The sequence below is a fragment of the Corythoichthys intestinalis genome, chromosome 9 (genome assembly GCF_030265065.1).
Source record: "Corythoichthys intestinalis isolate RoL2023-P3 chromosome 9, ASM3026506v1, whole genome shotgun sequence".
NCBI lineage: Eukaryota > Metazoa > Chordata > Actinopteri > Syngnathiformes > Syngnathidae > Corythoichthys > Corythoichthys intestinalis.
The window spans coordinates 53691443-53717528 of NC_080403.1; the positions used below are offsets into that span (position 1 = coordinate 53691443).

Below are 26086 nucleotides of genomic sequence, written 5' to 3' on the forward strand. Positions count from 1 at the left end.
CAGGAGGGTAAATATTCAACCGAGAATCACCAAAAAGCAGATCTGCCAAGAATTAGAAGCTGCTGGAACACAGGTGTCAGTGTCCACAGTCAAGCATCTCCATGGACTGAGAGGCTGCTGTGCAAGAAGGAAGCCCTTGCTCCAAAAGCGGCACCTTAAGGCTTGACTGAAGTTTGCTTCTGATCACATAGACAAAGATAAGACTTTCTGGAGGAAAGTTCTGTGGTCAGACGAAACAAAAATCGAGCTGTTTGGGCACAATGCCCAGCAATATGTTCGGAGGAGAAAAGGTGAGGCCTTTAACCCCAAGTACACCATGCCTACCGTCAATCACGGTGGTGGTAGTATTATGCTGTGGGGCTGTTTTGCTGCCAATGGAACTGGTGCTTTACAGAGAGTAAATGGGATAATGAAGAAGGAGGATTACCTTCAAATTCTTCAAGATAATCTAACGTCATCAGCCCGAAGATTGGGTCTTGGGCACAGTTGGGTGTTCCAACAGGACAATGACCCCAAACACACATCAAAAGTGGTAATGGAATGGCTAAATCAGGCTAGAATTAAGGTTTTCGAATGGCCTGACTTAAACCCCATTGAGAACTTGTGGACAATGCTGAAGAAAAAAGTCCATGTCAGAAAGCCATCTAATTTAACTGAACTGCACCAATTCTGTCAAGAGGAGTGGTCAAAGATTCAACCAGAAGCTTGTGGATGGCTACCAAAAGCGCCTAATTGAAGTGAAAATGGCCAAGGGACATGTTACCAAATATTAGCGCTGCTGTATGTATATTTTTGACCCAGCAGATTTGATCACTTTTTTCTGTTCACCCATAATAAAGTCATAAAAGAACCAAACTTCATGAATGTTTTTTGTGACAAAGAAGTATCTGTTCCAATCACTCTATCGGAGAAAAATCAGAGTTGTAGAAATAACTGGAAACTCAAGAGAGCCATGACATTATGTTCTTCACAAGTGTATGTAAACTTTTGACCACAACTGTATACTCTATATGTTGTTTCATAGCATTTAACTAATTGTGTGCTACTCATAACAATTGATTGGGTGCACTGGCTGTGAATTCAAATCTTTCAGTTCCATTGACTGGCACCATCAATGGCAGCCAGTGAGCTAAATGAGTGCCCTCACCCATACCCAGGTAAAAAGTGTCACACTAAACCTACAACTCTTCAAGTTAAATGTTTTTTCGATAGCCGTCGGTTCAAGAGTCCACGCGGCTAATAGCCGTCAACACCGGCGCTATCAGCAAGGGTTTGTCACAAGGTTAAATCCGCCGCGTCCGCTCTATTTGCACAAGAAGCATCTGCGCATACGATGGAGTTGAGAGTTTTTCCCCGCTGACACTTACCTCATTAGGGCTGAACCCAGCAGGCCTAACTTAGTATGCGCGGAGGCGCGCGCCGCGATTTACCGCGCGACTGTCCCCCCACCCCCAGAACCCCATGGCAATTAATTTGGCCCATTCACGGAGGAGAAGAATAAACACAATGGTTATAGGCACAGCCGTCCCAGCGGAGCCGGGCAAACAATGCGAGAGGACAGTGATTGGATGTTATCAGCTGGAACGGCGCGTGGCGTCTGCTTTCCAAGATCGCTCAGGCTTCCTCCCACCTCACGAGGCTCTTTAGGTAAGCGGCAAAGTGACTTTTTGGAACGTTTGCACAAATTGTAGCTATTAGCGTGGAAGTCAAACAAAAAAAACTCGGAGACAAGTTGTTCTTGGTAGAAACTAAAATTGCCAAAATGGTTCATAAATGGCCACTTTAAGAAATGAAATAACTGTCTTCCTGAGTCTTTTCCAACAGGAGTTCGGTCTTTTTTTTTTTCCATAATCGGCAAAACCTATCTAGTTTCATGCACTTATGTGAAAAAATCTTCAGAGTAGGAGCTTCTAAAAATTCCCAGGACAAGTAAAATGGTGCAAATGATCGGAAACTTTGGTTAACAACTCTAAAGGAGATGTTCTGTTTGTTTAGGCAGGGGTACCTAAACTGTGGCCCGCGGCCCAATTTTTATTGGCCCGCAATAAATACTAAAAGTTGGATATGGAAGCTGGATTTCAGCATACAGGACTGTCTCATAAAATTAGAATACAAAATATTCTAATTTCCTGAGACAGTCCAGTAGTTTTGCATTTGGGCCACATTTTGGCTAGGACATTTTAGTTGTTATTATTTAATATTTAAGCTAGTCACTTAAACAGAGGCTCTCCATGAACTTGGGTATGGAGGTAGATTTGTGTCTTTATTATTCAGTCTTCAATCAAAAAAAAAAAAAAAACAAGGTGCTTCGATCAAAATGTATATTTTCAATCAACATTTTTTTAAAAAAGTCAATTCACTAAAAAAAGTGTGTTTAAATGCAAAAATAAATTTGAAACTCAAAAAAATGCATTTGCAAACTATTTTTCTTTGATTTTTTTTGTTTTGTTTTGTTTTTTTTAAACAACTTTTTTGATTAAAATAATGGGCCACATTTTGGCTAGGATATTTCTGTCTTTATTATTCAAAAACTAAGATGCTTCAAAACAAAAAAATATTTTCAAAAGAAAAATCACTTCAATCCAAAAAAAAAAAAAATTATAGAAAAAAAAGTTTTTGATTACGAAAAATATTTGAGACTCAGAAATTTGCATTTGGACACTTAATTTTTAAATGAAACTGCTCTCTTCGATTGAAGCAATCCTTTTTGTGTTTGGGCGATATTATGGGTAGGACATTTGTGTCTAAATCATAAATAATTTTTTAAATTAAATGTTTTTTTTTTTTTTTAACAAAATATTAGACGTCAATTAATGATTCTAAGCTACAAACATTTTGCAGACATTTTGAATAATAAATATAATGAATTACCTTCGTTTTATGGCTGGGTTGACACAAAAGTGGCTGCGCAACATCTGTAAACGGGGGTTTTCAGGGTAAAACGGACAAATTAAAAATAGCTCGGGGGCTTCGTGCGCCATGAATCTGCTATGGCAACATAAAAACATATTGTTCTATCAAACACAACAGTTGTTTTGGCTTAAAATACAGCAGTTTCTTTTAAAGAGGAGTGCAACAGCAGAAACTGCTTTTTCAGTCTTTTCTGTGTTTTCCGCCAAATATATTTTAATAAATGTTTTTTAAGCACTTCAAATGTAATAATATGATCAGTTTTAAACATAACTGTCCCACCGAATCATTTTTAAACAAGAATAACATACTGTAGTAGAAAAATGTTTGGCTTTATTAAATGCTTCAGTTTACCTACCTTGGCTGTGACTCCTGGAGTGACATGTAGAAATTACAAACTCCTCAAGATCACTTCTGGTGTTTATTGCCATGACACAACATGTCCGACTGCGCACACACGCACACATTCATTTCAGCATGCGCTTCCTTGCGCAGCAACTACTTAAAAAGTTAAACGATGATTGACGTATGCGGCGCATGTGAAGTCCGCTTCGCTTCTCTGGCAAGATCAAACAACCATCTGTCAACTTTAATAAGCAAGTGCCACAGTGACTAAGGAACAAAGAGATGGGAGAGGGAGGGAGGGAGGCTGTGCGGAGCGCATGAAGCAGATCAAAAGTTTGTGGATTAAAAAAATAATAATAATAATAATAATTAAAAAAAACTATCCCACATCCTTGTGATGGGACTATTGTGCATGCGCACATCGCGATGGCGATGTTTAAACGATATATTGTTCAGACTTAGAATGTACCATGAGTAAGCTATCGGAAGGTTTTTGTCAAATTTTGGTGGAATTATACATTTTTCCCAAAAAACTAGCTGGTAGTTTGAAGCTTTGGCCACTTCTTTGTTAATTTTATGGCATGTACAGGTCACTTTTAGTTGATTTTGCGGCACTTCCTGCACATTTGTGCCTGCATATTTCAGCAGCATCAAAAACATACAGTATGTATGCATTTTATTTCTTAGGGGCAGTTTACATGGCGACTCTGCAACACGAAGACACAATGACTGTGTTGCGGAGTGGCCTTGCGTTCGTATTGTGTCGGCGAAAACGGAAGGCAAAGACGCAAACCTTGGAATCCTGCCTCCAAAGTGGAAGAATTCAATTGCGGGGGCTTGAGGGGGGCTTGCTCCGCTTGCATATCAAAGCTCCCGCGGCGCGGGACCACGCCGATAACGTCAGCACTTGTACACGTCACATTGGGCGTGCGCAGCGGTGCTACTGAACATTCAAAACGGCAAATATGGCGGAATGTCGGCTTTAATTTGCTGTTTTTATTATATTTTTAATGTAAATATGTTGAATGTTTCCATTTTTGTGCCTTTTTGAACAAAAGAAAATGACATTGCTTGGAGCGGGCATGTTGTTTTCCGGGCTGAGGAAGTCAAAGTGCATCATTCGAAATCTGCACTGCCCCCTAGGGCTTGGCATGAATACTATACCGTTTTCATGCGGAATTGCGACATTGTTCGAATGGAGACGGAACCATATAAATGCAAATTTGAAATTTTTCGTCTTCTCGGAGAGTCACCATGTAAACTGCCCCTTAGTATTCGTCGATACTAGGGATGTCATTTTATTGCCGTATCGATACGTGCAACACTAATCCCCAAAATAATAATGGCCATCCAAAGGAGACCCATACCTATAATGCGCCTGCGACGAGTTTGTCACCCCTCCTTTAAGCTCTGACTTTCCATCTATTATTTTCTTCTCCTCATGCTTCTTTCTAGCCTAAAATGCATTCGTTTGACTTGTAAATGCACAAAGATGATTGGCAGCCACCCCCGGAGGACAGTAGGCAAATGATGGAAAGATTTCAACTTCCAAGGCCACCTTCAACTTTTTCCCATCTAACAACCCCTACTATGCAAATTCCCCGGACACGGCTGATGTGACGGCCACGCCGTGCGCATGTTTGCCATTTGTCTTTGTGTTGTTTCAGATTGTAGCTGGGTTCACAGCTTCAAACGCCGTCCGGCCGTGAGCCGACCATGTTATTTATAGTCCTTTTATCTCTGCCAGCATTTCAGGCATTGATTCCTCAAGATGTATAGAGGCGCCCGGCGGATAATGATCTTTTTTTTTGCGGTGTTTTAAATACTGGACACAGCCAGATGCCAGTCAATCCAGATTCATTGTAGCGGGAAATGAGCAACATTTACGCACAGCAAAAAGCTGATTAATTGCCATGAACTGCATTTATGTAGAGTGACTACAACATTTACACACCCTTACATCCCGATACCGATTCCCAGCTGTGTGGTAAGGAACAAGAAGAGGTCCATCTAGCCAGATGAGACGGAGGTAGCAACGAGGACGTCCATCCAGCCAGGGGTCTGGACAGTCAGGAGGCTGCAGCTGAAAAATAGCCCCTCCCCTGAAAGGGGGCACCGGGTGACTAGTGATAAAGAGACTAGACAACTAGAAATTAACATTGGAAAATAGAAATAAAGTAAGACAAGTGGTAGGTAGAGTGAGAAAAAGGAGATAGAACTCAGTGGCTGTACTTCCCCCAGCATTATAGCTTCTAGTGCAGCTTAGACTAAACTGAGTCTACTCCGACTTCAACTAGCCTGACCATAAGCTTTGTCAAATAGGAACGTTTTTAATCTAATCTTAAATGTGCAGACTGTCTCGGCTTCTTTAATATTAGCTGGAAGCTGATTCCATAAAACAGGGGCTTGGTGGCTAAAGCCTCTAGCTCCGACAGTACTTTTAGAAACCCTGGGAACTACCAGTAGACCTGCATTCTGAGAGCGGAGTGTTCTGTTGGGGCGGTATGGAACCAGAGCATCGGTGAGATAAGATGGCCCCAACCCATTAATGGTCTAAAATGTAAGAAGGAGGATTTTAAATTTAATTCTAAACTCGACTGGAAGCCAGTGAAGGGCCTGGAGCACAGGGGGTGATGTGCTCTCTTCTATTGGTTCCTGTTAAAAGTCTTGCTGCTGCGTTTTGGACTAGCTGAAGACCTTTTAGAGAACTTTTAGGGCAAGCTGCAAGTAGGGAGTTACAGTAATCCAATCTCGATGTAACGAACGTGTGAATTAATTTACATTTTCAATATACAGTATATATATACAGGGCTGTCAACAGACTTGCAGGGGCCCAGGGACAAGAGACCATTATAGGGGCCCCCCAGCCCACCCCTGCCATCGGCTTGTCACGACAACATACGCAGTACTTTTACCGCTTTGCAAGCAGACAGTGTAAATTTTCAAATTATTTGAGATGGACAGTTAAATTGAACACACCGTAATTCGATGTGACACAATATAAACATTTTCCATCTATTGTCCCATGTAGGTTACAATACAATACAACTGAGAGTGCCATGCCCGCTTGCTAAGCAACAAAACAGTATAACTAAACATCCTGTGTCTGCCCCCTTCACATCCCTGGGGTTATCAAGCCTTCAAACAGTGATGCGCCTAGATTTTTTGACAGCAAAGTCATTTATAACATCAGTGAAATCCAGTTTTTGAGCAAGCTCTCATTGGAGAGCATGGCTAGGTTGTGAAGCCTGCCCTTTATATGGTGGAGTGTAGGTAGTTTTTTATTATTTTCATTTTACTGAAGGCTCGCTCTCCTCCAGCTACAGTCACTGGCAAAGACAAGAAAATGCAGCATCACTGACCCACCCCCATACTTCACAGTGGGTATGAGGTGCTTTCCAGCATGCGCATCTTTCTTGGCACGCCAGACCCAATTAGAGTGTTTGTTGCCAAAAAGCTCAATCTTGGTCTCATCTGACCAAAGCGCACGGTCCCAGGCTTTAACTGGGACCGTGTCATTGGCACGTTATTATTTAGTACGCACAGATACTAAAGACGTTATCGGTATCGATACTAATATCGGCATCAGTGCAACACTATAGTTGATGTCAAATTCCTCCCAAAATGACTGCTTATCAAAGTGTGCTTCTTGTCATAATTATGTTTTTTCTCATCTTTCACATGAAGGTCATTCATACTAAAAGATTACCATTGCTTCAAATATGTTTGATTTGACTAGTCATATTAAAAATATCTAATTATGGGTAATAAAAGTAATCCCTGTGCTCTTTGCCGCTCATTTAAAGTGCTGATGCATCCTTGCAGTTCAACTCTCTTCAGGCTTGGATGATTATTGATGTAAAGCTCGTCCCTCCCCCCTTTTTAAGTCATTTAAATCATATTTTAGGGCAGGGCTGCAAAATCGAAGCTAATGCATTTTAAGTGAAAAACTTGACAATTCGCTGAAATGCCCTTTCGCAACCCCGAACCTCATGTTGTTTTGACTTTTGGAAAAGTCAAAGTTACATCAGCTGCGTCATTGGAATATAAATTGTATATTTTGTTCAAAATCTGTAGAATCACTTTAAAGTTGCCTTTTCATGTTCAAAAGGAATTCAATTCTTGTCTAAAAAAAAGAAATAATCCCAAAAAATGTCTGTAATACAGTTGGGCAAATAGGTATTTAGTCAACCACCAATTGTGCAAGTTCTCCTACTTGAAAAGATTAGACAGGTCTGTAATTGTCAACTTGGGTAAACCTCAACCATGAGAGATGGAATGTGGAAAAAAAACAGAAAGTCACATTGTTTGATTTTTAAAGAATTTAGTTCCAAATTAGAGAAGAAAATAAGTATTTGGTCAATACCAAAAGTTCATCTCAATACTTTGTTATGTACACTTTGTTGGCAGTAACGGAGACCAAACGTTTTCTGTAACTTCACAAGCTTTTTACACACTGTTGCTGGTATTTTGGCAAATTTCCTCTAGAGCAGTGATGTTTTGGGGCTGTCGTTGGGCAACACGGACTTTCCACTCCCTCCGCAGATTTTCTATGGGGTTAAGATCTGGAGACTGGCTAGGCCATTCCAGGACCTTGAAATGCTTCTTACGAAGCCACTCCTTTGTTGCCCTGGCTGTGTGTTTGGGATCATCGTCATGCTAAAAGACCCAGCCATGTCTCATCTTCAATGCCCTTGCTGATGGAAGGAGATTTTCACTCAAACTCTCTTGATACATGGCCCCATTCATTCTTTCCTTTACACAGATCAGTCGTCCTGGTCCCTTTGCAGAAAAAACAGCCCCAAAGCATGATGTTGTGACAGTGGGTATGATGTTCTACAGATGCAATTCAGTATTCTTTCTCCTCCAAACCCGAGAACCTGTGTTTCTACCCAAAAGTTTTATTTTGGTTTCATCTGACCATAACACATTCTCCCAGTCATCTTCTGGATCATCCAAATGCTCTCTAGCGAACCGCAGACGGGCCTGGACGTGTGCTGGCTTCAGCATGGGGACACGTCTGGCAGTGCAGGATTTGAGTCCCTGGCGGTGCATTGTGTTACTGATAGTAGCCTTTGTTACTGTGGTCCAAGCTCTCTGTAGGTCATTCACTAGGTCCCCCTGTGTGGTTGTGGGATTTTTGCTCACCGTTCTTGTTATCATTTTGACGCCACGGGGGGAGATCTTTCATGGAGCCCCAGATCGAGGGAGATTTTCAGTGGTCTTGTAAGTCCTCCATTTTCTAATAATTGCTCCCACAGTTGATTTCTTTACACCAAGCGTTTTACCTATTGCAAATTCAGTCTTCCCAGCCCGCTGCAGGTCTACAATTTTGTCTCTGGTGTCCTTCCACAGCTCTTTGGTCTTGGCCAGTTTGGAGTGTGACTGACTGAAATTGTGGACAGGTGTCTTATATACCGATAATGAGTTAAAACAGGTGCCATTAATACAGGTAACGAGTGGAGCCTCGTTAGACCTCGTTAGAAGTTAGACCTCTTTGACAGCCAGAAATCTAGCTTGTTTGTAGGTGACCAAATACTTATTTTCCACTATAATTTGGAAATAAATTCTTTAAAAATCAAACAATTTGATTTTCTGTTTTTTTTTTTTTTTTTCACATTGTCTCTCATGATTGAAGTTTACCCATGTTGACAATTATAGGCCTCTCTAATCTTTTCAAGTAGCAGAACTCGCACAATTGGTGGTTGACTAAATACTTATTTGCCCCACTGTATATCCTCTTAATTCAAGAGTGTTTGAACTGTTTTCTACTATGAACTAATTTTTTGCCATTGGCTGCAAAGGACGTCTAATCCATGTAGTCTGGAAAGGGTGTATTCACTTGACATGAGTTTAAAGATATTTCTATCGAGAAAGTGCAATTTTCGGAAATATTGTGTGGGGTGCTATGTCTCTTGGTCGGTTAAGTCCGTGGGTCACTTTCTGTTGATTTTGTGGCATTTCCTAGCACTTTCTTGTGATTTTGGTTCACTTTCTGTTGATTTTGAGACAGTATTGGGTCACTTTCTGTTGTTTTGGGGGCATTTAGAGTTGAGTTCCTATTAATTTGGGGGCATTTATGGGTCACGTTTTGTTGATTTTGGTTCACTTTTTTAATTCTTTGCCATTTATGGGTCACTGTCTATAGATGTTGTTTTACTTTTTGTTGATTTTTGTGGCATTTGAGGTCACTTCATGTTGATTTTGAGTCACGTTCTCTTAATTTTGGTACATTTTTGGGTCACTTTCTGTTGTTTTGAGGGCATTTTTCAGGTGAGTTCCTATTAATTTGGGGCATTTACAGGTCACGTTTTTCTTTTTTATTTTGGTTGACTTTTTGTTATTTGTTTTGCATTTATGGGTCACTTTCTGTTGATTTTGGTTTACTTATGGGTCAGTTTTTGTTGATTTTAGAGCTCTTGTGAGTCACTTCATGTTGATTTTGGGCCGTATTCTGTTAATTTTGGGCATTTGTGGGTCACTTCCAGTTGATTTGGGGGCATTTACAAGTCACTTTTTATTAATTTTGTGGCATTCTCGTGTCACTTTCGTTTTTGGCTTACTTTCTATTTATTTTGGGCCATTCCTGGGTCACTTCATGTTGATTTTGGGTCGCATTCTGTTAATATTAGGCATTTTCTAAAATGCCTAAAATCAACCTACTGTTGATTTTGGGATACTTGCACGTCACTTCCTATTAATGTGGGGCATTTACGGGTCACATTTTCATTTTGGTGCATTTCTGGGTCACTTATTGTTGATTTTAGAGCTTTCCTGGCTCACTTTATGATGACTTCTTGATTTTGGGTCTTATGATGTGAATTTTGGGCATTTTTGTGGGCCATTTGGGGACTTTACAGGTCACTTCCAATTATTTTGTGGCATTTACGGGTCACTTTCTGTTGATTTGGGTGCAGGTCTGGATCACTTTCTGTTAATTTTGGGGCATTTCTGGGTCACTTCATGTTCCTTTTGGGTCACATTCTGTTAATATTAGGCATTTTCTGGGTAACTTCCTGTTGATTTTGGGATAGTTGCACGTCACTTCCTATTAATGTGGGCATTTATGGGTCAAGTTTTGTTGAATTTGGTTCACATTCTTTTCATTTTGGTGGATTTCTGGTTCACTTTTGTTGATTTTAGAGCTTTCCTGGCTCACTCTATGATGACTTCTTGATTTTGGGTCTTATGGTGTGAATTTTGGGCATTTTTTAGGGTCATTTGGGGACTTTACAGGTCACTTCCAATTATTTTGTGGCATTTACGGGTCACTTTCTGCTAATTTTGGAGCATTTCTGGGTAACTTTATGTCGATTTTGGGTTGCATTCTGTTAATTTTAGGCATTTTTTGTTGATTTTGGGGCATTTATGAATGTTGGGCATTTCTGGGTCACGTTTTGTCGATTTTGGTTCACATTCTGTTCATTTTGGGGCATTTCTGGGTAACTTTTTGTTGATGTTAGAGCTTTTCTGGATGGCTTCATGTTGAATATAGGTCGTATTCTGTTAATTTTGGGCATTATTGGGTCATTTTGGGGAAATTCATATTAGGAGCACTTGTTCATTTCTGGGCTTTCGGGTTCATTTTCTGTTCAAATTGTGTCACTTCCTGTTGATTTTGGGGCATTACCGGGTCACTTTCCATTCATTGTAGATACTTCCTGTTGATTTTGGGTCGCATTCTGGAAATTTGGGGGCATTTCAAGGTCACGTTCTAGTCATATAATGGGCATTTAATTTCTGGGCTTTCATTTACTGTTCGTTTTGGCTCGCTTCCTCTTGATTTTCGGGCATTCCAGGTCATTTTCTGTCCATTTTGAGTCACTTCTTTTAGATGTAGGGGCGTTCCTGGTCACTTTCTCTTCATTTTGGGTCCCACCAGGTTCATTTTGGGTCACTTCCTATTAATTTGTGGGTATTCCTAGGTCACTTTCCATTCATTTTGGGTCAATTCCTGGTGATTTTGTCGCATTCTGTAAATGTTGGGGCATTCCAAGTCACTTTCTGTTCATTTTCAGTCAATTCCTGTTCATTTTGTGGCATTCCTGTCACTTTCTGTTGATTTTAGGTAACTTCCTGTTGATTTTGTCAATTTACAAGAGGCTAAATTCATTTCTTTCTCCCCCACAGTCCTGGCTTTGCTCATCCTGACTCTGAAACGCCACCGAAAAGGCAAGCGTATCGCGGAGGACGAGGAAGACATGCGGGACAACGTCATCAAGTACAACGACGAGGGCGGCGGCGAGCAAGACACTCAAGCGTACGACATGAGCGCCCTCAGGAATCTCTACGACTTCCCCGAGGCAAAGAGCGCCGCCGCCGTCTCCGACTCGGGTCCGGACATCCGCTCGCTGCCGCAGTGGTTGCAGGGGAACCGTTTGGCGGGCGGGTCGGCGGCCTCCGGGTACGACTCGGCGGCCGACTTCTCTCTCTTCAAAGGTTACATCCGCAAGAAGGTGGAGCAGGCCGACGCCGATCTTTCGGTGCCGCCGTATGACTCCTTCCAGACGTACGCCTTCGAGGGTACGAGCTCGCCCGCCCTGTCGCTCAGCTCCATCCACACACTGTCCACCACCTCCGAGCAGGATTTCTCATACCTCAGTGACTGGGGGCCGCGATTCCGGCAGCTGGCCGGCTACTACGCGCCGGGGAAGCCCGACGAGGACGGCTCCTAGCACAGCGTCCCGTCCTCTGAGAGACTCCTTCTATATTCTCCTCTTTCTTCATCCCGTGTTCTCCTAAAAACACACAGCGGAAAGACCTTTTCGCGAGGTTCCTCCGGCCCGATTTCCGCTTTTCCGAAGGACTTTATTTGGAAATCGAGGGTGACAGCCGTGAGAGAATAGACGTCTCTGCGTCACGGAATCGAATTGCCCCTTTTGGCAATCTGAAGAAGAATTCAGCAGAAAATGTTCCAGAAAATACAATATTATGTCGGAACATGTCTGAGTGGTTCTCTGAGTGGGCAAAAGAATTGGAATGCGGATTTTAACCATTTTGGGACTAATTGTCTGCCATTAACGGTAACAGAAATCCATCCGTGGATTGGACGTCCAGTGCCGTCAATGGCACTGACAGATGTCCCGTTCAATTAAACTGTGAACATTCATCTCTAATGGCAGGAGCTAGCGATGAAATTATGAAAGAGCTAATTTAGAGTGTTCTTGCAGGTCATAATCAGAGTTGATTTCTGTTTTTGTCTATTTTAATGATATTAATTTTGCTAAATTTTTTAATATTCCATTGAAAAATGATATTTAATAGTATAAAAGGTGGGAGTATAACGTCTTTAAAGGGTATTAAAACACTAAGGGGCTGTGAGATATCAATAGAACCGTTATGTGGCAAGATAACAAATATTAATAAAGTTGATAAAAAAATAAATCACACTCATGAGCAATTATCGAAAATAGATCGAAAATTACGAACATTTCCGAAAGTATTCCGGAAACAGCCGAATGGGGCGGAGACGTCATAACAAGGAAACAAAAGGTCGAGGCAGGTGCCATCGTTGTTTATCGACGAGAGAGTTGCGTTCGTGTTTTATCAGAAAAATCGCTAAAATGGTTCAAATTAGGGTTGTTCCGATCTTTTTTTTTTGCTCCCGATCCGATCCCGATCGTTTTAGTTTGAGTATCTGCCGATCCCGATATTTCCCGATCCGATTGCTTTTTTTTGCTCCCGATTCAATTCCAATCATTCCCGATAATTTTTCCCGATCATACACATTTTGGCAATGCATTAAGAAAAAAATGAATAAAACTCGGACGAATATATACATTCAACATTCAGTACATAAGTACTGTATTTGTTTATTATGACAATAAATCCTCAAGATGGCATTTACATTATTAACATTCTTTCTGTAAGAGGGATCCACAGATAGAAAGACTTGTGACTTTGTATATTGTGACTAAATATTGCCATCTAGTGTATTTGTTGAGCTTTCCGTAAATGATACTGCAGCCATACCCAAATGCATGATGGGAAGTGGAACCATGACTGTGCGTAGTGCTACCAATTGATATATCTTCTTTGCGTTGGGAAATAACATAGGGTGTTTATTAGAGGTGTGCAAAATTTCCGATTCTTAGATTATTCGCGATTCGGCCGTGGAAGATTCGAGAACGATTCACAAACATCCAAATTCCGATTATTGAAATATGCCAAGTAAAGCGGAAGTACAACACACTCAGCGCGCCGCGCGGGCTTTGGGACGGAACGGAGCGGGAGTAGCTAAACATTATGCTTCTCATTAACCGGCCCCTCGGGTAATGCCAACGCTCAACTCACGGCTCTAGCTCAACTCATGCCACGAGATAAAAAAACACAACAACATACCTGACTGCTGCCGAAAAGCTGCTACAAGTACAGCTAAGCTACATAATGTTACGGTAGATATCATTTATATAGGACTATTATGTCTGTAACGTTAAATACAATTAGAAAACGATTTAATTAAAATATATATATATTAAAAAAAGGCATGGCCGATATTTTTTTGCCGATTCCGATACTTTGAAAATGACGTGATCACATCTCTAGTTCAAACCTTTCATGCTATGTCGTGTACAAGTAGCCATTTGTCGCAATGTAGTACCCGTGAGTTCCCGAACGCGAGAAAAAGAAATGGTCTACGCAGACAATGAGTAAAGTTCGTCAGTGCTAAGAGGGCTAATTTTGCAGACCCAGCCTCCGGCACGGTTTTGTGTGGTGGGTGTTTTACACCTAAAAGCTGTACGAACTATGGACAAATGGAAATCAGGTTTTGCTGAGAAATTGCTGCTGAAAGCAGATGCGGTGCCCACCTACACGCGCAGCCACCTAAATGTCCCGAGATATCAAGAAAAAGGACGATGACTGGCTCTGATGAGACCACCCCAGTCAAAGCAAAGGAGGGAAATGGCCAGAGTGAGTACTCTTTTATAATAAAAAACACATCACGCATTGGCTATAGGACTGGACACATGTATAAATTATCGCTCGTAAAATGTATAGAACAAATCCTCTAATCCCATTCATATTTGTGTCGGTTGGCAGAGCGAAAACCGATAATAGCACAATAAATAATAATTATTCTATACATTACCTTATTTTGCGGTCAAGGTGTATCAGCTTCACAAAAAGAAATGCAAAACAAACCATTCGGTGTTTCCCACACGATCTGTTGCCGGTGTTTTATCAGTGTGATTGCTCCCCTCAATGGTCCTTTAATTAGGCTGCATTGGCTTTCGTTTGGGCTCAAATTGATAACCCAAAACACCAAAGAAAGGTTCATAACTCTCCTCGTCACCATTAGAAGAATGTTCGTTACATCGGATTCGTCGCTGCAACTAGAAACAAAATTGTCCGCCATCATCGCCGCCATTCAGTACTAAGCACTGAGCCGGTTGTTTCCTTGTAGTGACGTCACGCACGCAATATGCTAGATCTCCGGGATCTCGGGGGCGGGTCGTTTTAGCTGGACAATCGATCCAAATTTCTATCATTTTCTTGGTGTTGCGATGTTTGTAATTACACGAAGTAGCATGATATGAATCCAAAAGGCATGCGTTTATGGATAAATGATGGAATATTAGCATTTCCCTAGGTGTTGTCATACCCTTTAATAGCAGTTTGCTTTCCAAGCAATGTCGAACCTTTGGTACTGTTTGCACAGTTGTAAGGATACCGATTAAGCTGTCGGACATCTCAACATGGAGGCAAGTTTACGTAAAAACAAAAATATAATGCTTAAGAGGCTTATGATAGTCCATTTAAGGTCATATGCAAGATTAAAAACAAGGAAAATGTAGTGATTATTAAGATGCAAAATATTTCAAAATTTCGTTTTGCGAATGCGCAGCTAGCTTAATGCTAATATACAATAGAACAGACATTTCCAAAGTCCGGCCCGGGGCCCAAATGCAAATTTCATCTGGCCCCCAGCCTCTGTCATAAAATTAATAACGTCTGGCCCGCACACAGACTTAATAAATTGGTCAGCAGTACTGCTACCAGCATATGAAGTAGCTTACACACGAAATGCTGCTCCTCATTTACCCACTAAAAGGAGGCAGCACTCTAAGCAACATTACCCCGCGTTACCCTTTATTCCCCATTTCTAAAATGGCGACAATCAACAAAAAAAAGAAAGTTGTCTGTGACGGCCGACGCTTCAAGGATAGGATGAAATTGGACTTCTGTATTTCTTCTCTAAAATATGCAACAACTGTGTGTGTGTCATTTGCAAAGAGACAGTCGTATTTAAAGAGTTCAATGTGAGGCGATATTAACAAGACACGCTGACATGTACGACAAGATTACAGGGAAGATATGTAGCGAGAAATTGAAGCAACTTAAAGCTGGTTTAATTTTACTGCAGCAGTATTTCGCAAGAGCCCGAGAGTCGAAAGAGAACGCCACAAAGGCTAGTTGCGAGATTGTTGAAATAAATAATTTAGGGCTGTCAAACGATCAAAATTTTTAATCGAGTTAATCACAGCCTAAAAATTAGTTAATCGGAATTAATCACAATTCAAACCATCTATAAAATATGCCATATTTTTCTGTAAATTATTGTTGGAATGGAAAGAAAAGACACAAGATGGATATATACATTCAACATACTGTACATAAGTACTGTATTTGTTTATTATAACAATAAATCAACAAGATGGCATTAACATTAACATTCTGTTAAAGCGATCCATGGATAGAAAGACTTGTAGTTCTTAAAAGATAAATGTTAGTACAAGTTATAGAAATTTTATATTAAAACTCCTCTTAACTCATTTGCTCCCAGAAACGTATAAAGACGTTCTATTTTTAAATGCTTAACTGTCCCACAAACGTATTTATACGCCTTTTGCGTTTTTTTTGTACAAGAAGCATCTAGAGCTTCCGATCTATCGCCCAAACAAAAAACAAGCCTTAAAACCAATTTTAAAGCAATAAAACTGGCCACTGGAGGGCAGTAGCGCATTTGTTAAGACCTCATAACCCAATTCAAACAGTACAACTTTATTAGGGAAGTTAGCAGAGCCCCTCCGCAGCTTGCTGCTCAGGTCCACCGCACGCTCAAGTGTCCTGCACGGAAACACGCACAGCCAAACCAGTTCCCCCCCAGGAACATAAGTTCCCCAGGCAAACGAGACAGTGGTCACCACAAAAAAAAAGACTAAAAAAAAATCCATCTTTACGAGACAGTCGGCAATGAGGGGAAAGTTTAACCGCTGTCGCAGCCACCAAACGTCATCTCTCAGTTAGGTAAGTGTGAATAAATTGTTACTTTGCTATCAAAAGCTCTATTTGGCTGGTTGTTCATGTTATTTTGTAAAAGGAAAACATTATTCAGATGTTTGGGATGTCACTGAAGCAAAAAATAGCCGTGTTAAAGTCAAAGTTATGTTTGACATTTTTGCGTTAACAAAAAGCTCATTTTCTCCGTTTTTTCATCAGAAATTGGAAAATTGCTCAAACTAAGCTATTTTCTAATCCCGATTTCTAAAGAATGGAAAAAGATATGAACTTACTTTTTTTTTCTGCTGAAAGAAGAGAGTCTAATCTTTCTTTTGGTGGGTTCCATGTTTATATAGCAATAGAACAGAATTTTTTGTGGGCCTTGCAAAATCAGTCAAAATCCAGTAAAATGGCCGGGAGCGAAGGGCCTTGCTCCGGTGAAAATGGCTGGGAGTGAATGAGTTAATGTTTTCGTTTTAATAAAATTTGTAAAAATTCCAATCAAAAAATAAACCAGTAGCCCGCCATTGTTGATGTCAATTATTACACAATGCTCATGGGTGCTGAAGCCCATAAAATCAGTCGCACCCAAGCGTCAGCAGAGGGCGACAAAACTCCCCAAAACCACAAGTAACAAGTGGACATGACACTGCTGTCATTTTAATCTGTTTGAGCGGGGCATGTGCGTTAATTGCATCAAATATTTTAACGTGAATAATTAAAAAAAAAAATTACCACCCGTTAACGTGATCATTTTGACAGCCCTAAATTAATTTTTTTTTAAAAAATAATAAAAAAGCAAATGTGACACACAGAATGGCTTGCTGAAATTTGCTTAAATATATTGTTCTACGTAAAGGCCAAGGTCGGCCCTCCACATTTTTACCACACCAAATCCGGCCCCCTTTGCAAAAAGTTTGGACACCCCTGCAATAGAACATGCCATTTTTGCGCTAACAAAAATTAGCATCAAATCCACGCATAATAACACTCTCAGGCATACAGTATGCTCTTTATGCATAGTATGAAAAATTGTGCGATTAAATTGCGATTAATCAACTACAAAATCGCTCATTGGATTAATTTTTTAATCGAGACACGCCCATAAATAAAATACAAAAATATAAATAATTAATTATTAGTCATAAACAGATCAAATAAGGATTCAAAATGTAATATAGATAAATGTGTCAATTTTATAAGTCTTAATTTGATCTGATTCAAATACGATAATAAATACATATTCCATATTACAAAACTGCAGTGGGAGTTGTATAATTTTTTAACACTAATTTAAAATATATGTATACAGGTAGTCCCCGGGTTAAGAACGAGATCCATTCCTACAGTCGCAACATAACCCAAATTTCTGCGCAAGTCAGAATTAACCCATTAACTACCCCAAAATGCCCCCTAAATCTCAAAATAACGATCCAAAAACATTATACGTCATAGTACTGTCCCCACCAAGACGTTGGAGCTAGGTCCTAGCTAAACAGCGAGCTAAGCTCCGAAATGACGATGTCAGACGTCCGTGTGGTTTGCTGACTTTATTCAGCTGCTCATGACAGCAACCCTTGCAGAATGAAACTGAAATAAAAATGAATTTAAATCAGTCTCATCTTCAATAACAGCAATTCAAATTTGCGTTTTTAACTAGCTGCTGATACAGCAATAATCAACGTTTAGCTTCTATCAGTTAGCATCCGTACATCATCAAAAACAACTGCCTTTATTCAGCTGCTCATGACATCATCACCTGCAGAATGAAGCTAAAATAAAATGAAATTTAATCAGTCTCATCTTCAATAACCGCAAGTCAAATTTGCGTTTACAAGTAGCTAAACGCACAATAAACAGTACACAAGGGGTTATATATAGGGGTGCGCGATACCCATTTTCTGAAACCGATATCGATAACTTCCTGCTCCTCAAAGCCTATACTGATATCGATAACCGATAATGAATATATAATTTTTTTTAATGTATAACCTGAGTTTTTGAGCACCTGGAGGTTTAAAAAAAAAAATAGTTGTGGATTCAACATAGATTTGCCTTTGATCTCATCAGATTTTTCATAATGACATGAACAAGACAGTGCGTTTCACTTCTGCACTGCCCGACAGCCTGCTAAGAATGAATGCACTTCCATAAACCACAAGGCTTGGTCTTTTCTTGCTTTTATGGGAAGACACTCGTCTTAATATTGTGAAAGTACAACAGAAAAATACACATATTCAATACTCAATATACAACAAACTGCAAAATACACTTATATACACAACTATTATATGTACAGCATAGCACACTAGCTTGAGCTACTAAAGCATTGGCTGGCTTCTATAACACAACTTATGAAGTTCTGTACATATGACCCTTCACCACAGAAGTAAACATATTTTGCACATCCATATGTAATAGTAAACATAAAATACCTACATATATTTTCGAGGCGGAAACGTAACAGAAAGCATTCACGACTGTCAATGCTACCGCTAGACACCGCAATGTGTAAGTGATTGAACCAAACTACTGTAACAAAAAATAGGTACATTGAATTATTCTGACCAGCAGGTGGGAGCAATGGTCAACAACCGTAAATGGTCAACTGATTTCCCATACTATTGTGTAAACTGCAAAGCCAGAACAGTACATATTATCGGTCCTATTATAAATGTTATTGGATTTATCGGGATGACGTCATAATTCTTATTATCGGACCGATAATTATCGGACCAATAATTACCGTGCACCAGTAGTTATATACAGTGATACCTTGTTTTACGTGTGTAATGGGGACCAGAACCCGACACAATAAGTGAAAAACTGTGAAGTAGCGCCCCCCCATTTTTTTTTTTTTATGTGTGTGTGTGTGTGTGTGTGTGTGTGTGTGTATACAATCTATTTATTCAGATTTAACATTGGAATGAGATACATACGAGACATGTTTTTTCACTTTTTTTCCCCAAAGTATAATTAAAAAAAAAAAAAAACTTTTATGTATCTGGCGGACAACATAGACAAGACTGAAAAGCCGTTTCTGCTCTTGCACTCCTCTTCAAAAGAAACTGCTGTGTTTTAAGCCAAAAAAGCTGTCATGTTTGATAGAACAATATGATTATATGCTGCCATAGCCGATTCGTGGCGCATTAAGCCCCCAAACTATTTTTAATTGGTCCGTTTTACCCTGGAAACCCCCGTTTACAGACGTCGCGCAAGTGCTTCAACCCAGCCATAAAACGAAGGTAATTAACTGTATTATCCAAAATGTCTGTCATTTTTAGCTTAGAATCATTAATTGAGGTCTAATATTTTTTTTTTTTTTTTTTTTTTAAGAATTTAGAAAATTATTCAATCGCATATTTTAAACTTTTAAACAAATGACGTCACGATGAAAAAAAAAAATCTGTAAAAAGTCACGGATATCTACCTCATAATTATCGCTTTATTGTATTTTTTTTTTTTTTTTTGTTACTGTCACATTTTCTCCGATATGTTAGATGATAAATAACCGATCCAAACAAAGAAAAAAACTTTTTTTTTTTTTAAAGTGTAAAATGGTAAATATATGAAAAAGAAAATCTCGAACACTCCTTGATGTCTACGATTTCTGCATCGCGACCTTTGTTATATGACCATGTTTCACCCATAAAAGCCTCCAAAAATCCAGCTGTGGCCATTCACAGCTGTGTCTCAACACTCAGTGATACATTCTACATGGAGTTTTTGGATCGAAACAAGGTAAGCAGGGCCGGCCCAGGCAATTTGGGGGCCCTAAGCAAAAAATTGCAAAGGGGCCCATATTTTTGGCCCATCATTTCGTCACAGTGTACCGTGAAACCCATACATGCAATCCAACCCATATGTCCATATTTTGTATATTAATCAGATTTTGTTGCACTGTATACTTCAAACTTCTCACCCCGAATGACTGTCAGTACTTACAGTAGATAGCGCCAAACCTTTTTCTAAAAGAGGAAAGAAAGAAGTTAAGGAAGAACTTTTGTTTTTTTTTTAAGCTTGTAATCAAGTATCAAAACTCACAAAAGTAAATTAAAGCAAGCTGCAGTAAACAAAATAGAATATAAATTAAACAATTGTCAGATTGGGGCCCCCCTAGTGGTCAGGGGCCCTGAGCAGCTGCATAGTCTGCGTATAGGCTGGGCCGGCCCTGAAGGTAAGTACGTGGTAATATCTCATTAAAATCATGGCGTTTTTAATTATGCTCTCGTGTGATTTCCCCTCCAGGTAAGGTTTTGCTGTTTAAAATAATTTTTGGTTTTAAAAAAGGCCCTCCTGTTCAGAATTTTTCATCCCCGAGAAAATTGAGATTTTGAGCATTCCAATGATGTATCACACATGCATATAGGACAATTTTGAAATCTGGTCAAATTGGGGGTCTCAGAGCGGAACTTCAAATGAACTGAGTGATTTCCGCCATTTTTTAAAAATTATTATTTATTAGTCGACTAATCGTAATAATAGTCAGCTGACTAATTGGGAGAAAATTAGTCGTTTAGGACAGCCCTACCTCCACACCCTTCTCATCTTTTTAACCTTGACCCATTTTCATGCCTGAAAATCACGTAAGTCGGGTACGTCTTAACCCGGGGACTAACTGTAATTGCATTTTAATTTTGTCTACAATATTCATGAAATCAAATTTTGTCCATAAAATCGAAGTAGCCATGAAGGCATGTTAGAATATAATAGTGGATATCAAGACAATCTCAATTTTTTGTCCACTCAGTGCCCACTCTCAGTTAATTTTTCCCCACACCGTATACCGCAGAAGGCTAAGGCAACCCTTCAAAAAATATTGTGTTTTGTTGAAATGGGCTTTGATATTTATGTATTTATTTCGTTTTGTATGTATTTATTTCAATCAATTTTCAACGGAATCTGACACTGGGAGGCAAAAAAAAAAAAAAAGGACTAAAGAAAGGAAGGACGCGCTTACAAGTCAGTTTGCATACTTTCTGGAGTGAATTTGTATTTTTTTTTCTTTCTATGAGGTCTTTTGCTAAATACAAGACGTGCAATGGGTGCTGTGTCAGAAAGGGGAAATTCTAAGCTGTTTTTTTGCAGTTGTGTCTTTTTTGGGGGTTGGTCGTGCAAAAAAATGTGCTGAAGGATTTTTTTCGTTCTTGCCTACAAAACTGATATGGAGGCACAAAATGTGTTTCATGGAATTCCCTTGTTTTCCTTCTTAATTTTTGTTCTTGTGTATTAAAAAAAAACAAAAAAAAAAACTTTTTTTGTATCTGAAACCTTTGCTCTAAATTGTTTTTTTTTTGTTTTTTTTTGCTTTATATGACGTGAAGGAGGTTTAAAGGTAAACAGGTCGCATCCTCCTACTTTACAAGTTATAATTAAATGTTGACCTCAATGTATGGAAAACCGAAAAATGAGAAAGAAAAATAAATATTTAATTTTTGTAAAGACTTTGCTGTGCTATGTGTTATATGTACAGTATACACCAGTGTTGGTTTCGTTAACGATAAGGGTAACGAAAATATTTCGTCGATGAGCAATTTTTACTCATGACGATGCCGTGATGATAGCGAGCTAAAAACGTGTTTTGGGAACCCAAAATTAGGATGTCCCGATCCAGGTTTTTGCACTTCCGATCCGACACCGATATTGTTTTGCACTTCTGATCCGATACCGATACTGGCCGATACTGATAACGGCCTATCTGAGCATGTATTAAAGTTATTTAGTCTCCTTACTTAGTTGTCAGACTTAGGAATGTCCCGATCCAGGTTTTGCACTTCCGATCCGATACCGATATTGTTTTGCACTTCCGATCCGATACCGATAGTGGCCGATACCGGCCTATCTGAGCATGTGTTAAAGTTTATAGTTATTTAGCCTACTTACTTAGTTGTCAGACTCATGTTGAAAAGAGTTTTAGTACTCTTGATAACAACTAGCCGGCTGAATTAGGTGAGTTTGAATAACACACAAGGGTTGGTAACAAGAAACTGACCTGTTTATTCAGTGACAAACACTAAACATTATAAATAACAAACAGAAATGGCATAGTCAGTCAGTAAAACGTGCAAATAATATTGTAAACTGTCTTAAAAAAAGCAAAACACACAAACAACCCCAGTGGAAAATCCCACAACCCCCCCAAGCGATTAGATGCTTTTAATGTTTCGTGGATTAGTTACAATAATTGTATAAAAAGCCTCTCAGGTTTAAATGAACGACTATTTCAGTATCAAGTTAACATTTTAAAACAGTAAATAAAATACTCAAGACCCCATTGTGTATCAGCAGCTTTAAACTACATTCAATTCATTTAATTTTGCGAATCAACTGTTAAAGTTGTTAAAATTGCTCCCGTTATTCCATCATTTCCCTTCTGTCTACTTTCGACATGTGAAAGTTTTAAAACTGTTTTGAAGATAGATTCAAGTCAAGATGTTGCCGATTTAGGAGTATTTTAGATAAAAAGTTAATTAGGTTCGATTGGAAGGTTCACAACAGCCTACGAGGGAAGTATCCTGCTTTAAGATGGCGGCCGTTTTCTAACGCATCTAGTTTTCCATACTTCAATGTTGCTAACGCCGTCGAGTACGTCATTTTGCATCTAGTTCTATATACGTATGATATCTATTATCTACAGTTAAACGATGTTGACGTAGTTTGTAGCGGCGGTCAGCAGCAGTCAGTTATTCTTGTGTTTTTTATCCAGCGGCATGAGTTAATCTAAAGCTGTGAGTTGAGCATTGGCATTACCCGGGTCTATGACAAGCATTATGTTTACTCTCGAACCGCAATGCGGTCCGTTTCTCATTGCGTCCCGAAGACCGCGTTGTGTATTAGTTCCGCTTTACTCGACATATTTCAGTAATCGGAATTTGGATGTTTGTGAATCGTTCTCGAATCTTCCACGGCCGAATCGCTCAAGGATGTAATGACGGCTGGGCATGTTGTACCGTGGTTCTAAGTGTTGGATGGTGCGTCTTTACTCACGAGAGATAACGGCTCGTCATCCAGAATGAATTCTTCGGCAATGACTCTTGTTCTTCCCTGGGCTTTGGGACTGTCGAGTGCCAGTTTGTCACGCATGGCAAAAGTTTCTGCCAGTGTTAATTGCGTAGGACCTTTCTTTTTGTCTTTGGTTTTCTTAACATACTCCTCATTATTATTTTTAGTGAAAAAATGTGCATAAGTGGAAACTTCTCCCCCTTTTTGGTCCCTGTATGCACGTACCCTACCCACCACGTGTTACAACTGGCGCCCGAACATTTTTCCCGGATCCTCAGTCAAGTAAGGGATCCGTCTATTTTCTGGATCCGACGGTCCCACCACGTCTGCAATATTGGTTTCGGATCTGTCCATTTTTTTTTTATTCGTCGGTCCCACAGCGGCTTTTCGGATCAGTCTATTTTGTGGAATCGACTGCTGCGACATTGCCATGGGATCGGTCTAATTCCTGGATCTTCGAGTGAGTAAAAAACACGGATTTGGATTACTATTGCTATCTTTTATGTTGACTATTCTTCGTGGGAGTTTTCCCCAAATCATACTAAATAATTAAAGCACTATGGCACGCTACAGTGATGACAGTGACCCTGACGTGGACCTCACAACAATGTTGGAGTTCGTCAGGGAACGCGTGTTTGCTTACTGCTGAGCTCCCGAGTGAAGAGTGGTCAAGGTGGAAATATTATTTTTTGTGAATAAATGTGCATAGTGGAAGCTTCTCCCCTTTTTGGTACTTTTATACACGTATCCTTGCTACCACGCGTTACAAGAGATGGATTACACAAGGTGTGCTCTTTGGCCTGTACAGTATGTAAAGCACACGACAGCTCTGGATGCTAACAATCTACATAATTATATTGGGATAAGTTTGAAAACGCAATATGCTTACCTTGAATATCTGCTAATTCCAAACAGCATACACTCTCGCTCCCAACCGGAGTTCCAAACAACATACACTCTCGCATCACCAGTTTTGCCCAACTTTTGTCTTATCAGGTATTTGCTGCACGCATTTTTCCCTGAAGCTGGTCTTGTGAATGACCAACAGTGCTGTCTTGCTCTTCACTTTTCAGATCTGGTTCAAATAGGAAGGGTAGAACTGACGACATGTTGGGAAAGTTAACGAGTGACACGCTGGAATTTCGGCAAGGGGACCAGTGACGTCACGCACTGCGACGTAACAAGAATGGCGACCTATCACTTGAAATAATTTTACAAACTTTATTAAAACAAAAACATTAGGAGGGGTTTTAATATCAAATTATTATAACTCATACTAACATTTATCTTTTAAGAATTACTTGTCTTAAAAATAGAGGATCCCTTTAACAAACTCCTTATATTGTTTGTGGTGGTATTTCGCTAAACGCTTGATTAGGTTGGTTCAATTAAAACTTCTTACAGCTTTACCACCACGCTTGACTTTGTGGCATACGCTGCGCTTTGCCTCTTCGTCTTTGTCGTCCTTTAATGTGAAATGATCCCACACAGCTGACATTTTTACCGATAAAGTCTCTCGGTAAATTGGGAGACAGAGTTGAAGGTGTGCCGTAAAATGCGGACCGGATTTTAGGAAAACCGAAGCAAAAACTGGAATGGATTATGCAAATCGGTGCGCTGGAAAACCCGGACCGGACTTTTAAAAAACTGGATCGGAAGTCTGGATTGGAATTTTTCCGTGTCGGCCGATCTGATACCGATGCGCATTTTTTTGCCCATATCGGCGTCCGATCCGATCCAAATATCAGATGGGGTCATCTCTAACTAAAACATAGCGATATGTTACGTTAGATATTGCTATTGATCCTGAAAATATAGGTAATTATCTCTGCATTTGGTGATTCTTGTGCATGTAATGAATTTTATAGCCATTTTAAGTTTGGTTTACTTGTATGAAAAAACAATTTATCAGGTTTTATTAGGGAACAACTTTGAAGTTTTTTATGTCACTGCTCATGGAGACTCATATACTGTATGTCTAAGGGAGGTCCCTGTTTTGGTTTTACGTCGCCAATCTTCTATTGTCCAATTTCAATGAGCCTGTGCAAATTGTAGCCTTAGTTTCCTGTTCGTAGCTGAAAGGAGTGGCACCCGGCGTGGTCTTCTGCTGCTGTAGCCCATCTGCCTCAAAGTTTGACGTACTGTGCATTCAGAGATGCTCTTCTGCCTACCTTGGTTGTAACGGGTGGTTATTTGAGTCAGTGTTACCTTTCTATCAGCTCCAACCAGTCTGGCCATTCTCCTCTGACCTCTGGTATCAACAAGGCATTTCCGCCCACAGAACTGCCGCTCACTGGATATTTTTTCTTTTTCGGACCATTCTTTGTAAACCCTAGAGCTGGTTGTGCGTGAAAATCTCAGTAGATCAGCAGTTTCTGAAATACTCAGACCAGCCCTTCTTGCACCAACAACCATGCCACGTTCAAAGTCACTCAAATCACCTTTCTTCCCCATACTGATGCTCGGTTTGAACTGCAGGAGATTGTCTTAAACCATGTCTACATGCCTAAATGCACTGAGTTGCCGCCATGTGATTGGTTGATAAGAAATTAAGTGTTAACGAGCAGTTGTACAGGTATACCTAATAAAGTGGCCGGTGAGTGTATAT

General features: G+C 39.9%; 1 protein-coding gene across 1 annotated transcript in view; it reads left to right on the top strand.

Annotated features, from left to right (window-relative positions):
* Nucleotides 1-17251, top strand: part of LOC130921708 (cadherin-22-like) — a 514730-nt gene extending 497479 nt beyond the window's left edge. Inside the window, exon 15 of the mRNA XM_057845921.1 lies at nt 11386-17251. Coding sequence (XP_057701904.1) covers nt 11386-11930 — 545 coding nt within the window. The 3' untranslated portion in view covers nt 11931-17251. The remainder of the gene's footprint in view (nt 1-11385) is intronic.
* Nucleotides 17252-26086: the final 8835 nt, after the last annotated feature.